The sequence below is a fragment of the Hylobates moloch genome, unplaced genomic scaffold (genome assembly GCF_009828535.3).
Source record: "Hylobates moloch isolate HMO894 unplaced genomic scaffold, HMol_V3 SCAFFOLD_8, whole genome shotgun sequence".
Lineage (NCBI taxonomy): Eukaryota > Metazoa > Chordata > Mammalia > Primates > Hylobatidae > Hylobates > Hylobates moloch.
Window position 1 is genome coordinate 58,422,495 of NW_026652283.1, and position 14,197 is coordinate 58,436,691.

Consider the following 14,197-nt stretch of genomic DNA (forward strand, 5'->3'; position numbering starts at 1 on the left):
TCGACCTGCCCTGTTAACACTCCTGCTCCCTCCATAGCAGTTACCACTTCCTGACACAAACACAAACTCATATGTGTTGCATTATCACATGTTAAATATCACATAATTTGTATTATATAATACATTATATATGACATATATAATTATCTGTGGTATTTCTTTATATGCCCCAACCCACCCACCCACATACACGTGAATGCAACTTCTATAAAGAAAAAGGCCAGCATATAGTAGGTACTCGATAAATATCTGTCAAATGAATGAATGATAAATGAATAAATGTACCCCCTGAGTCTTCACATCTTTGGACCAAAATGCTAAACTTATCCCTCTCATATTATAGCATTTTGAGTCCCTTCAACATCCCAGGCACCTAGAAGTGATCAATAATCAGTACGGTAAAGAGTAGAACAACATAGCCCCTTGTCTATCTTTTATCCTATATTTTAATTAATAAAACCTACATTTGAATAAGATTTCGGGGGTTACAAAAATCACACTGTTGACCAACTCATAGCAAGTTTAGTTATCAACTAAAATATTTAGTGTTTTTTACACATAAAGCTGTACCTTTCCCCCTCTATGTAATTTTGTAGCTGTCACTTTGGACCTAAAAGCGTAGGACCTAACATTTTTCTCTCTTAATTTCCCTGTCACTTGTCTTCCTTTTCGTTGATAATGTCATTTATTCACTCACTTATTTTGAGTGTCAACTATGTGCAAAAAAGCTATTAAGTGCTATGGGGTGTTATGTGATCATTTTCCAATTCCCAGAAGAAAAAGTTATTTAGCAATATCCACATGGATCAGATAAACAAACTTGGGTCCAATGAGAAAGAGAGCAAAGACCCCATCTGTGTATAAATGACTGACAGCAGAGCCGTTTCTGGGAGACTTTCAATGATAGGAGGGTAGAAGTGATGCTCAAGAAAGTCACACCTAGAAAACCTGAAAGTGAGAAGGCAAGTAGAGCTTTGGATCAGAGGGGGCTTTAGGAGCTTACAGTTAGGAGGGCAATTTGATTCCAACATGTCACTCTACCTATCCCCAAGGTTTATTTACCTTGTCTGGAAATGACCAACAGATCATCATTTCCCACATTGCTCCAAGGATGTCACCCATCTTTGGACAAGGCTATGTTAAGGATTGGGCTTTTCTGCTGTCCACAAATGGATAAGACATTTCATATGTTCCAGTGATTTCAGGGAAGTCCTTGACTAGGGGAAGAACCAGAACAATTATTCCACTTGTCTGCAAACAATATTTATTTATGTTAGTTAATGCCAGGTACTGGGTAAATATTATACAGATAATTCCATTAGCCCTTGTAAGGTAAGTACCATTATTATCTCCACTTTATAGATGGGGAAACTGAGGCACAGAGAGGGTAAGTGAAACTGGGGCACAGAGAGCTTAAGTGATCTTCCCATAGCTAGAAAATGAAAGAGCTGAGGCTTGAACCTAAACAGAGACTCTGTAGGCTCCCGAGTCTATAGTCTCAACAGCTCTGCTCTGGTCTGCTCCCTGTCCATATTGGAAGCAGGGACAGTCTAGTATATAATGTAAGGGCTGAATAATAAGGCATGATTTTATACTAGGCACTAATACAGGTTACTCCTAATAAAATCAACCCTCAGGCATTTTTCAGAACTGAAATTGAACAGACCAGTATCTAACTTGAGGATAATGGAGAGGGATTAAATTAGTTGGAGAATGATTTAACCTTTTGCTCACTGAGCATTTTCTCATGAATTCATCTTTCCATCCTTCCGGGGATCTACTTATCCACTTATTCAACAACTATGCACTGAGCACTCTCGCCGTCCTGGAGCGACGGTCACACATTGCAGATAAGACACGGTCTGACCGACAAGGACTTAGCAGTCCAGGTGGGGAGAAGCAGGCAAAGGAAACCGACCGTCTAGCATGGCAAGTGCTGTCAGAAGTGGGGCCTGGAAGAGAGGGACATGAATTCAGCCTACATTTGGGAGAATAGCAGAGGAGGCAGGAGGGAAAAGATGAGAGACAAATGCTCATGGAGAAAAGAACATTGAATCTGACCCTAGCAAAATTTTCTAATCGCGATATTCCTGGGAAGATCTTAGAAATTACACAATTTCCATCAAAGGCAAGAGAAAATGGAACACTCTTTTCAAGAAAAGCCCTGGGACATAGTAATTGATAACACAGGTTTTGGAGTCAGACCTGCATTCAAATCTTAACCTCTCTTGGAAGAACTTCCTCCATTAGAAGATGGGGCTATTCATAGTGACCCATCATAAGGTTGTCCTGAGGGTCATGTAGGCTCCTGTGTAAGGGGCACAGCACAGTCTGTACTGAGTGCAAATGCAGTAAATCCTAGTTGTGACCTTCTTCTCCGACGCATGGTCACACTCACTTGGTCCCTTAGTCCTTAAACTTCTTAGTAGCTCTAACTTTTAGAACCAAGTTTTGTAAATCTCTTTTCTGTTTTGCATAGAGAATACAAAAGGAACAAAATTTCTGTAAAACTGATTTGCATCCCAGTGAGTTTATTGTACTCTATGGTTCTTGGTGACTAGGTAACCAGAAGAGGAGCTAATTCATTATTTTACCAATTTAAACAGAAACTTGGAAGAAAAGCACCTGGTTGTCACAGAGCATGAGGACTATACTAACAAGAAGATTAAAAGAAAGTTCAGCTCACACAGCCCTAGATAATCACAAACGTACCCAAGGATTATTAACAATCACAATTACCTGGAACTATATTACTTGCCTGGCTGGTTATTCTGAAGACAACTTGTATGAACAGATGAGCTGAGAGGAGGTCTTGAAGTTATTTTGAAGTGGCTGGCAGAGTCCCTTTGCAATAAATATCTGGGGAAATAGGAGAGGACACCCAAGGCCCCCTGGTCCAATTTCTCACCTAGAAGTGAAAAGAAACTCTGAGTTCTCCTCAGAGGAACAGCCCATCCACAGGGCCCCAGCCCCCAGCCCTCATGTTTCCTCCAGGAACCATTTGCCCACCATGGGACCAGACCTGTGTGTTCTAGATAAGCCTTTTGAGAAAACAAAATAGTATGCAGAAGCAGTGTCCATTTTCAGGGGTCCAGTCCTTTAGGGAACAAAGTCCTGGACCTTTATGACATTGGTAGCCACTGTCCCTTCCTGACGCCCGCCTTGAAAGTCTCTTCTGGCTGCCTGCTCCTGAGTTTTGTAGGCTTGTGCAGAGCCATGGTGCCAAGGCATAGGTCTCAGAGGTTGTCTCTTTCCTTGGTTTCCATTGCAGATTCCCACAACTCCATGCTGTGTGCCGCAGGCTGGTCCTGAACCCAGATCTCTGGCTGAGAGGATGGGGGCAGATGGGGAAACAGTGGTTCTGAAGAACATGCTCATTGGCGTCAACCTGATCCTTCTGGGCTCCATGATCAAGCCTTCAGAGTGTCAGCTGGAGGTCACCACAGAAAGGGTCCAGAGACAGTCAGTGGAGGAGGAGGGAGGCATTGCTAACTACAACACATCCAGCAAAGAGCAGCCTGTGGTCTTCAACCACGTGTACAACATTAACGTGCCCCTGGACAGCCTCTGCTCCTTGGGGCTAGAGGCCTCTGCTGAGCAGGAGGTGAGTGCAGAAGATGAGACTCTGGCAGAGTACACGGGCCAGACCTCAGACCACGAGAGCCAGGTCACCTTTACACACAGGATCAACCTCCCCAGAAAGGCCTGCCCATGTGCCAGTTCAGCCCAGGTGCTGCAGGAGCTGCTGAGCCGGATCGAGATGCTGGAGAGGGAGGTATCGGTGCTGCGAGACCAGTGCAACGCCAACTGCTGCCAAGAAAGTGCTGCCACAGGTAGAGTCTGGGAGCTTGCAGCGTGGTCTCAGGAGGGGAAGGAGAGAGCTGAGCAGAGAGGGAGAGTGAACAAGAAGGACCAATGCACTTCCAGCAAAAATGCACTCCCAGCAAAACCCCGGCATCTCTTCACACGGTCAAAGGAAAAAAGTGCCCTAGTCTGTAGCTGCCGGTTAATATGTCTCTAAGATCTAAATGCAGTTCTTCCCTGAGGGATTCAGTTCAGGGATTTTCTACACTGTGTAGCCAGTTTGAAATACATTAACCTGATTTTGGGGGGATGAGTCAGGTAATGGTTCATCGGTTCAGCACAGCAACTTCGATGGCGAGCAGGGAATTTGATGTCTGTCTTCATTCATCTTTGGTTTTCACAGGCCGTTGAATTGATATCTATCCATGTTAACCTGAGGGACTGGAGAATGCAGACGCTCTGTTCACTCAATCACAGCCTTTCTCCCATCTGAGTGGATGATAGTCATTAAAGTCTCAGAGGACCTATCCCCATCTTCTCCAGTGAGATGGAAGTTTTAGCCCCTGCCCCCTCAAAAAGCACACAAAAGCGTATGCGCACACACACTCTCTCTCTCACACACACATACTCTCTCTCACACGCATGCACACACACATGCTCTCACACACAACACACTCACACAGCTTAGTGCACCCTCCAAAAGGCTGAAATCTCAGGGGATTTACTTCTAACATTGCCCACCCCCTAATTAGTAACCCTTATGAGTTATCTTTGCCTCTCTGAAAGACATAATTATGTCTTCAGAATCAGAATTCCCAAGTTCAGATCCTGGCTCTACTGCTTCCTAGCTGATGACCTAAGCAGTTCCATATCCGTGCCTTCTTTCCCTCATCTACAAATGGTGCTAGACTAGAGCAACAAGAAGTTATTAACAATAAAAGCACCTATTCAGATGTCAGCCTGGCTTCTATAAGTACCGTATAAGCAACAGCTGTTATCAGCTGACGCCAGTGAGCAAGAACTGTGTCTGTACCCCTTTGTGCACAGCTTTTCTCTCCCAAAAGTTACCTTAGACCCCTTGCAATTCAGTTCTTTGATGACAAGAGGCATTTGTCTTGAGTTCAAGCACTCACCTCTATAGGATCCATGATCTCAAGGCTTTCACGGGGATGAAAGCTGGAGGTGGCAGAGTGAAATTTGAACAGAGCCTGGATGGCCCGCAGCTGCAGAGGGGTATCTGACACATTCACCCTGAGACACAGCAAGTCTAGAGGCAGTCACTGAGAACTAAAATATTTTGTGGGTTCCTCTCACCTCCTTCTCCTCCCCATAACCAACATTATAAATAAAATAATCTGAAGAACAGAAGAGCAAGTCCAGTTCTCCTGTGCTTCAATGACAATGGTCAGGTCAGCTTGTCTTTTCAATGGAGCAGGAGAATAGGGGAAAGTCCTAGGTTTCCATGAGTATGGACTCTGCAGCTCAGGAAGCTGGGGCTTCTATAAGTGAACTTTTTGCCAGCCTTCCTCCAGGATCCCTGGCAAACGTGGGAAAAATTTGCAAGGAAGAGCTAGGTTAAATAATGTCAGTAAAGTATATTTTCATGGGGGCGGCATGAAGCGGCAGAATTAAACAAGGATGTAACTTGTTAGACTTCATATCCTCAGGGCCAAGTGCAAAGGATGCCAGCAGGTACTCCATTTGTATTTATTTAATACGCTTACTTGAATCATGCTAGGCAGATAAATTAGTCACTGTAGTTATCCCACAGTAAGGTCTAGGACAGAGACATGCATAGAATCCCAGAGGGGTCATAGCAAACAGTAACTAAATGAGAGTGAGGTCCTGGGGAGCCTTTGAAGTAACTGTGGAGCTGGGTTTTGATGAATGAGCAGAGTGAGTCAGATGGCAGGCAGGGAGGGAGCGAGTGGGACAGGTTTGTAACACATAAGACCTTTCTCTGCACAGTGGACTCAGTGCTCAGCCTATACCCCCTTAGGTCCCTCACAAAATCCCATAGCCAGCACCTGGGGGTCCTGGTGAGAAGGCTGTCGTCAGTTTGTTGGAAACTTCTTGGGCTGCCCAGAGAGAGAATGAGGGACTGGGGGATTTGCATGCCCTCAGGGACATAGACCTTAACCCACAATGAGATGTGACCTGCATTGCCCAGAGCGCCCTGCAGAACTGAACCCAAGTGACTCTCCCGGGACTTGGCTTGATAATGCACCTGGGCTTGAGCACGTTCCCTTCCCAATTTTCCACTCTTCCCTACCAGTTTTTTCTGGGAACACCTTCCAATAAATCACGTTTACATGAATCTTTAGCAAAGACCTACTTCTAAGGACTCCATCCTAAGACAACTTAAAGGTCAGCTTCTGGAGGACAAGGGACCAGATCTCATTCATCTTTGCCCCCAGCCCTGTGCTAGGCACAGACAGCCCATGCTAGGTGAAATTATTTGTTAAATTGAATATGTACCAAACTATGTTGAGCTTCACTCTCAGCAACAGAAATCTGGTCAGAGAATGAGTAGAGAGGCCTTTGCCCATCCTTCCCCAGCACCATTGACAGGAGAGGCCACTGCTGCTCTTTGACCTTCTCCTTGACCATTCCAGGACAACTGGACTATATCCCTCACTGCAGTGGCCACGGCAACTTTAGCTTTGAGTCCTGTGGCTGCATCTGCAACGAAGGCTGGTTTGGCAAGAATTGCTCGGAGCCCTACTGCCCGCTGGGTTGCTCCAGTCGGGGGGTGTGTGTGGATGGCCAGTGCATCTGTGACAGCGAGTACAGCGGGGATGACTGTTCCGAACTCCGGTGCCCAACAGACTGCAGCTCCCGGGGGCTCTGCGTGGACGGGGAGTGTGTCTGTGAAGAGCCTTACACTGGCGAGGACTGCAGGGAACTGAGGTGCCCTGGGGACTGTTCGGGGAAGGGGAGATGTGCCAACGGTACCTGTTTATGCGAGGAGGGCTACGTTGGTGAGGACTGCGGCCAGCGGCAGTGTCTGAATGCCTGCAGTGGGCGAGGACAATGTGAGGAGGGGCTCTGCGTCTGTGAAGAGGGCTACCAGGGCCCTGACTGCTCAGCAGGTAGGCAGGGGAACTTTCTGGGGTGTTTGGCAAGGGGGGTCCAGCAAACTAGCTGGATGCCTACAGTTAGCTTGGGAAGAAAGATGAGTGAGAAAGTGAAGTTTAGGCAAAATAATTCTTAATTGAGTTGTACTCATTTGCTTTCCAAGAGAGCTGATTTCTTGAGTCGATAACAATTGATGAGAGGCAGATTAAAAGGGATAAAGAATGGAAATAGGAAAAGGTCAAGTTCAGGCTGAAAGCTGGATTGTTACCCCTGAGATTAGGAAAAAAGGCAGTGGTAACAATGATGACAACACTTCATTGTCCTTGAGGTGGGGGAGGGTAGGCAGTGAAGTCATGGGACCACCTTAGGCAAGGCCATTCTCTAACTCTGAGGGATCCCAAGCGTTCCACCTGCTCAAAATTATCTCCCTCACCAGTTGCCATATTCCAGCAATGCCTTCCACAATGCTACTGCAAGAGATGGTGGTTGGTCTGTGAGGCTCTCTGATTATCTTGGAGCTTACAGATTTCAAGATGTTATTAATTTATGAAATGATTCTAGTGGGGCAGAGTGTTTTTAGACAAGGACTTAAATCTAAACAGGAATAAAGTACTAAGGACATTGGGCAACAGCTAACATGATAACGATTAGTACAGAATGTTAAAAGAGTATGACTCACTTTGTTCCAGATGAATATCTAGCAAATTAGAACCAACCCTATGTATAGTCTACACTGTCAAAGCTGATAGAAAGATGATGTCCGAAAATGGGGATCTAAACCCAACAGTGAGAAAAAAAAAAAAATCTCATTGGGGCTGATTCTTTTTACGCAAATCAGATTATGTTTATTATTTCACTATAGCTCATCCGCCTCTGACTAAATCAGTGACTACTGCTCATACATTTGTTTATGTTTTAAACAGTACAGATTAAGTGGTTGGTCTTTTCCATTTAGGGCTCAGAGAGCCCACTGGGATTATTTAAAATAAAAAATAACAACAAACAAACATTTCAAACCTTCTAATGGAGCAATTTTAGGAATTTTCTGATAAGTCATGTGACATCAGTTTAAGGGGAAAAGCCTGGTAAGCCGGGTTCACCAGCCTTCTGTAAGCCAGAGTTACTCACTCCTACATGGCAGGCAATGTTCCCGCACATGTAACTTCAACTTAAATTATTTTCAAAAATCAATAGTAATAATGAAAAGAAAAACAGCAATAATGCACTGTGCTTAGGGAAAAAAATTTAATGTTCTTTAATTTTTTCCATATCCAATTATTTCATTTAGCCTCTCAATTTTGTTTACTGAATTGAAATATCTTTCTAAAAATATAGTCACCACACCAATTATCCCAAAGTGAAATTCAAGCAGAAGTTAAGCCTTATTGTTTCTGAATCCAAAGTCATTAGGCACCTTCTGGGAAGCCAGGCTGACTCATGGCTCCAGTTCCCATCCAGGGGACCAGGCTCCAAGAGACCCCATCTGGAGGACACCCAGGGTCAGTGTGGGCCATCGCTGTGTTAATGCTATTCTATAGCACACATGCTTCTTAGTAGACTTAATCTTTGGCGGTCTGGACATACCTGTCATATTCTCGACCCTGCCTTTCTACAGGGATAGGTTCATTTGCAAACAAAATCTTGATCTAATCCAGGACTCACACTGAACCCTCCTGGCTACCTCAGGGAAGATGCAGCAGCTGCTAGCATAGCTACAACTGGGTTGAGTCCAAACTATGAGCACGTTACCTCCTACATGGTACCTCTGTGCTGCTTGAGGAACACTTCAATAGGCCCGGATAAATTACTTTACAGGTTCCCAAAGCATGTGAAGAAGGACAGTTGCATAATCTCCATCTGTTTCTATAGCAACCCTAGAGCCACCACTCATTTGCAGGAGGTCTGCTCTTAAGGCCTGCTTTTTAAACCAAGTGCTACAGGTCTCTTCCAGAGAAGTATCTAGGTCATTATCTAAAGTGCTCCTTTGCTTGCTCTTTGTGAAAAGACTGTAGGAGAAGGGGCTATTTATCCACCGTTTGACGTTCCTGGCCAGGTGCACACACCACAGCACGATGTTCCCATTGCCCACAGGGCTGAGGAGAGGAGAGAGAAGGGTTTTCACTGAGAGCCACAAAATATACTTCCTTATAGCGCATTCTTTTCTCTTTGGCAAGGGCATAGAAAATAGCTGCCCATTGTGTGGATTTCATTCTGAGGCCCCCTAGGTCTGCAGCACTTGAGCACGATTGAATAGTGTTGCCAAGGTCACTACATTTGACTCCTAGCCTTGATCTATCCTCATAGTGTGCCAAGGGACAAGATCTCAAGACTTCTGCCTCCATTCTCTGCCCATGTACAGATAATAGAACAAAACATTCATGAATATGAGAACTTAAAACAGACCGTAGAAAGAAGTTTCTCATTTTACAGATTTAAAAAGCAGCAGTCAGTGAGACAGATTTTCCCAGAGCCAGACAGCTAATTAATGGCGGAGTAAGAAAAAGAATCCTGGTCTCCTACCAGCTTCTAGCACTCTTTTATCTTCTCTGGAATGCAAAGTAGAATAGAATTGAAAAATAAAAATTTTAAAGCCATATACACAAAGAAGTAGCCTTTTGATATGAAAGCTGAGCTCCATCACATGATTAAAAAAATGAGATGTCAGAGGTAGGGTGGAAAAGCACATTCAACCGTTTGTCCACATCTGTCCCCAGTGATGGTGGTTAGTGCTGGGGCTGGCCAGGGAGCTGGCCAAAACTCCCCCGGAGCCAGCAGGATAAAAGAACCATCAGAGCAGGGTCTTGAGACAATCCAGAAAGCTGTTCCCTGGACTTCAGTCAGACCCACGGAGATTCATCAGTGTCAGACTCTGCTCTGTCAGGACTGCAGCCAGCCCAACCTTTGGCACCCGAAACCATTTACTCTTTGGAGTAAGACACATCATGGCACTAATTCCAACTGCTCTCACCACATAAGTGCAACATTTATGCAAGATCTAAAGAGGAAACAGCATGGCATCTTTGCAGATAAGCAACCCTGATTCCTCAAGCCACAGTTTATTCCTCTTTAACAGCCTGCTCTTCCTCAAGTTTCAAACTTGACACCCCAAAGAAAGTAAGGCTAAGAATACTTTGCACCCACCATGAATTCATTGAATTAAGGCATGAGGCTTTTTGTTTGTGATACAGTTCAATATAATTTTCTTTTATAAGGATTACTGATGTCTAGTGTACATAGTTGCTGCTAAGTTAGAGTGAAAGTGATGGTGGTCTCCTCCATTGAGCCACCATTGTCAAGACCACTTCCACGAGGAATGACGCCAGTTGCTGCTTTCTCATTCAGAAGTGTAGGCAACTTTACCACCAGGCTCAGGCCTCAAGCTAAGTTGCCAAGATTTTTTTTTAAATCCTTCTGCACCTCTTTTTTTTTGCTTTAAAATCCCAAAATGCTCTTCTTAGATCACCCTCTATTGTCAATATTAGCTTTGAAGAAGGAAGCAAACAGGAATACACTGATTTGTTCCAAATGCCCTAAGAATTGCTGGTGACTTGAAATTTGGAGTGGCCATTTCTGCCACTACGACAGAAGTCCTGCATAGGAAACCTGGAGTTAATGTGTTGAATCACAGGAGACAGGCACTAGAGAACCTGTTTAAAAGGAATTTTTTTACCTGTAGGATGAGCATCAGTCTAGAGATCCCATCTATTAAGATCGTCTGAATTATTCCTAATATAGTTTACTTTGGGACACCATGTATAAATGAAAGGAGGCATCTCGCGCAATCTGTAACCTGCTGTCTAAATTGTAGGGGGAAGAATGAAAACTGTAGAACATCAGGGTTTGACAGTCAGTTCTGCTATGACCCACTCTGACTTTTGGCACATCCCTTAACCTGGGATTCAGTTTCCTCATTGGTAAAGCTAGGACAATTATCTCTGCATGAACTACCTTATAGGACTGCTACTAAATATTTTTTAAAATTCTAGTTAGATGGTATATATGAAAATAGCTTATAGACTGTGAAATGCTATATAAATGTAAAGTGGTATTGTATATTGGCTAAGAAGGTTTATAGTCATTCTGCCTGCATTCTAATCCTAGCTTCTATGTTTGCTGACTGTGTGGCCCAATTTTGTCATCTATAAGATAGTAGTAATAATGATACCTTAATCCCATGGTGTTGGTGAGAGGATGAAATGAAATAATCTATGTAAAAGTGGTTAGCATTGTACCTGGTACATAATAAGTGCTCAGTATAATCATGCAAAATCCTGACAGGTTCTAAATATCAGCTCTTCTTTTCATGGCCTAAGAGTCATTCTGTATGTATTACATAGGTTGTCCCAAAGGTTTTAGTGAAATTCAAAGCTTTAATAAGGTCAGAACTATAGGTGATACAGTTTATAAAACATCATTTGAAAGCTTATTTAAATTTCATTTACACTTCTTGAGTTTTATAAATTTTAAACAAAATTTTTTTTAATTTTTGTTTTGGTCAACATTTGCCTTCCTCAAGAAGCTCGGCTTTCTAGACTGTTTTATTCAATGAATGGTTTTAGGCAAAAGTAATTGAAGCAAATGGCCAGCAGTGCATATATATATGCTGCTGATTCTATCCTGTGAGTCTTGGATCTGTTAAAGGTCTCCTTGTGTCTCTGCCTTTGCTGAGGATTTGAGGGTGCACATGTGAGTACAATGAGGAGACAGCACTCTCCACTCACATGCTCCAGCAAAACACAGCTGGCCTCAGCCTACCTGGTTGTAAAGGGGAAAGGGTGAGATTACCCAGGGGAGAAATTCAAAACCTATGACAACTCTTAAACTCATCGAAGCCTCCACTACATATAAATTTATAAGTTAATAATGACCATTTAAATATTGGCTTGATCTTTGATTTAATCTATGGGCAGGTCTAATTACAGACACACTGGAGTTAGCCTCCTAGTTAGTCTTAAAGGCTTAATTATTTAATGGCCACAACACTGGTGAATCTTCATTTTCCAAGATGATACACAAAAGTCTATTTCTATGTGGTTTAACCTTTGGTGACTCCAAGTAGCATTTGAGAAATCAGAAGAAAGTAAAGCAAAGTCCTCAAGAATGTTTTTTTATCATCATCATCTCCAAGATCGAGGCTAATAAAAATTAGTTTAACACAAGCTAGATTTCTTTCAGAGCATAAGCGGTCTTTAAAAGGGAATATTCTACAATAATGGGCTGTTGAGTGTCTTCATCAGGCCATGGTATCCAGGACTTACTGTTTTGGCTTCTCATAATTTGCAAGATAATCAGGAATGAGTCTTTATTTCCACTTGCCAAATCAGATATTGGCTCCCAGGGTAATCTGATGACAATAACTTATTAAACCACCAAAAATTTTGGCCAGTGGTGTGCTGTTAAATATCTAACAACCCGGCTCTCTAAAGGAAAAAAATTTAAAAGCCCTGTTGTGTAGCATTTGCCAGTTTCCATGATGTAAATACTCTCTCCATGGCCAATTTCAACTACCAACATGACGTCACTAAACAGGGAGCTGGAAACAGATGTGTAGTAGAGTACATTCATAGACTATTTTCACCAGACAGAGCACACATAAATTATCTTACAGGTATAGATAATAGTAAAATGTAGTCAAATAATTTGAAAGTGATACATTTTGAATATCTATTATCTTTGTTTTTAATATAATTTACTTAAGTATTAGGTTATAAAATTGAATCTTTAATAATGGCTCTATTCAACGACAGTCTTGAAACAGTCCTGAAAATTTGACATTCAGCCTTTACAAGCCAGTAGGAGCTAGCTCCAGTGCATGTTCATGACCTTATAGAGATTGGGGTACTAAGCACCAAAAAGACAAGATCCTGCTCACAAAGGAAGCTACAAATCACTTAGAGCCATTGAACCCAGCAGAACATATAGACATGGCATGGGGGTTGAGATGTGAGGAAGAAAGTTGAGTCCAGGATGGGGAAGGCAATCCTCTGAGCTCATGCTATCTGTGTATTGCCTCCCGGTAGTTGCCCCTCCAGAGGACTTGCGAGTGGCTGGTATCAGCGACAGGTCCATTGAGCTGGAATGGGACGGGCCGATGGCAGTGACGGAATATGTGATCTCTTACCAGCCGACGGCCCTGGGGGGCCTCCAGCTCCAGCAGCGGGTGCCTGGAGATTGGAGTGGTGTCACCATCACGGAGCTGGAGCCAGGTCTCACCTACAACATCAGCGTCTACGCTGTCATTAGCAACATCCTCAGCCTTCCCATCACTGCCAAGGTGGCCACCCGTACGTACCATTTCCCCGTCCTGCTTCATTTTTCTTTTCTCCTACATGAGATCATGGGCATTCGTGATAGTAGCGTCTTTTCTCAGTTCTTCAGGGATGCCTGGAATAGTCATTGCCCTTGAGGGGAAGGGCTAGAGATGTGACCCATTTAGAAAGGGTACATCATTAAAAAGGCACTTTCGATTAGGAGAGTTTCCAAATTCAGGAAGCTTTCATAAATTATAGAACCAAAAGGACAAAAAGTACTTTAATTATGGAGTACTGACTTGTTATAAGCTAGACTCTGATTAGAAGTCAAGGAAAGTATAAGACATCTACAGACTTTGAATCAGTTAGGGATGCAAAACAAGGGGATATGAACTAGGACCTCTAAGAAGCAAGTGCTAAATGGTATGTTCTCGACCATAAGTGTATAGCAAAGTGAGAAAAATCTTATGGAAAACCACAGCTGACAACATCCCCTTCTCCTGACAAAGAGGTGGCATAATTTCCTCCTGGTCTTTTGTTTAGCAAAATATCTTAATAGTTCATTTTAGTTTTAAAAGTTGAAGCCCTAGAGCATAGTTTAGAAGGATTCACAGGGAAGAGAGAGAGAGATGGAGACAGAAAGCAATCTAAACTGCTCTCCATAAGAAATGAACAGTGTGTTTATACATAATGGGAAACTTCTGTGGGTGTGTACCTATATTTTGTGTATGTTCAAGCATAGAAAAATACAAAAGATTGCATACCAATTATTAACACCGACTACATCAAAGAGTGGAATAAGAAGGAGATGTGAAATAATTATTATATTTTTCTTTATACCCCTCTGAATTCTTAAATTGATACAATAAGCCTGTTTTAGTTTAGAATTTCAAAAGCCGGCAGAAGAATTTAGGCAAGAGAAGTTCTCATCACCCCAAGTCTACTGCAAAACCTGCATGCACACAAATGCCTGTGTGCCTTATATGGAAAGTCTTTGGAGAGATCATGAAAAAGGGGCTGTATCTGATTAAAATCCGGGAAGAGAGAAGAGAACATTCCAAGGA

General features: G+C 43.0%; 1 protein-coding gene across 3 annotated transcripts in view; it reads left to right on the forward strand.

Annotated features, from left to right (window-relative positions):
* TNR (tenascin R) overlaps window positions 1–14,197 on the forward strand; it is a 422,419-nt gene that overhangs the window by 334,046 nt on the left and 74,176 nt on the right. For 2 of the 3 annotated variants that reach the window (XM_032160921.2, XM_058443424.1), the window contains exons 3-5: window positions 3,272–3,833; window positions 6,420–6,896; window positions 12,903–13,166. In XM_032160921.2, the coding sequence (XP_032016812.1) occupies window positions 3,335–3,833; window positions 6,420–6,896; window positions 12,903–13,166 (1,240 nt within the window). In that variant the 5' untranslated portion in view covers window positions 3,272–3,334. Of the gene's footprint in view, window positions 1–3,271; window positions 3,834–6,419; window positions 6,897–12,902; window positions 13,167–14,197 lie in introns of those variants that run through there. The other variant, XM_032160923.2, reaches the window with a different exon arrangement.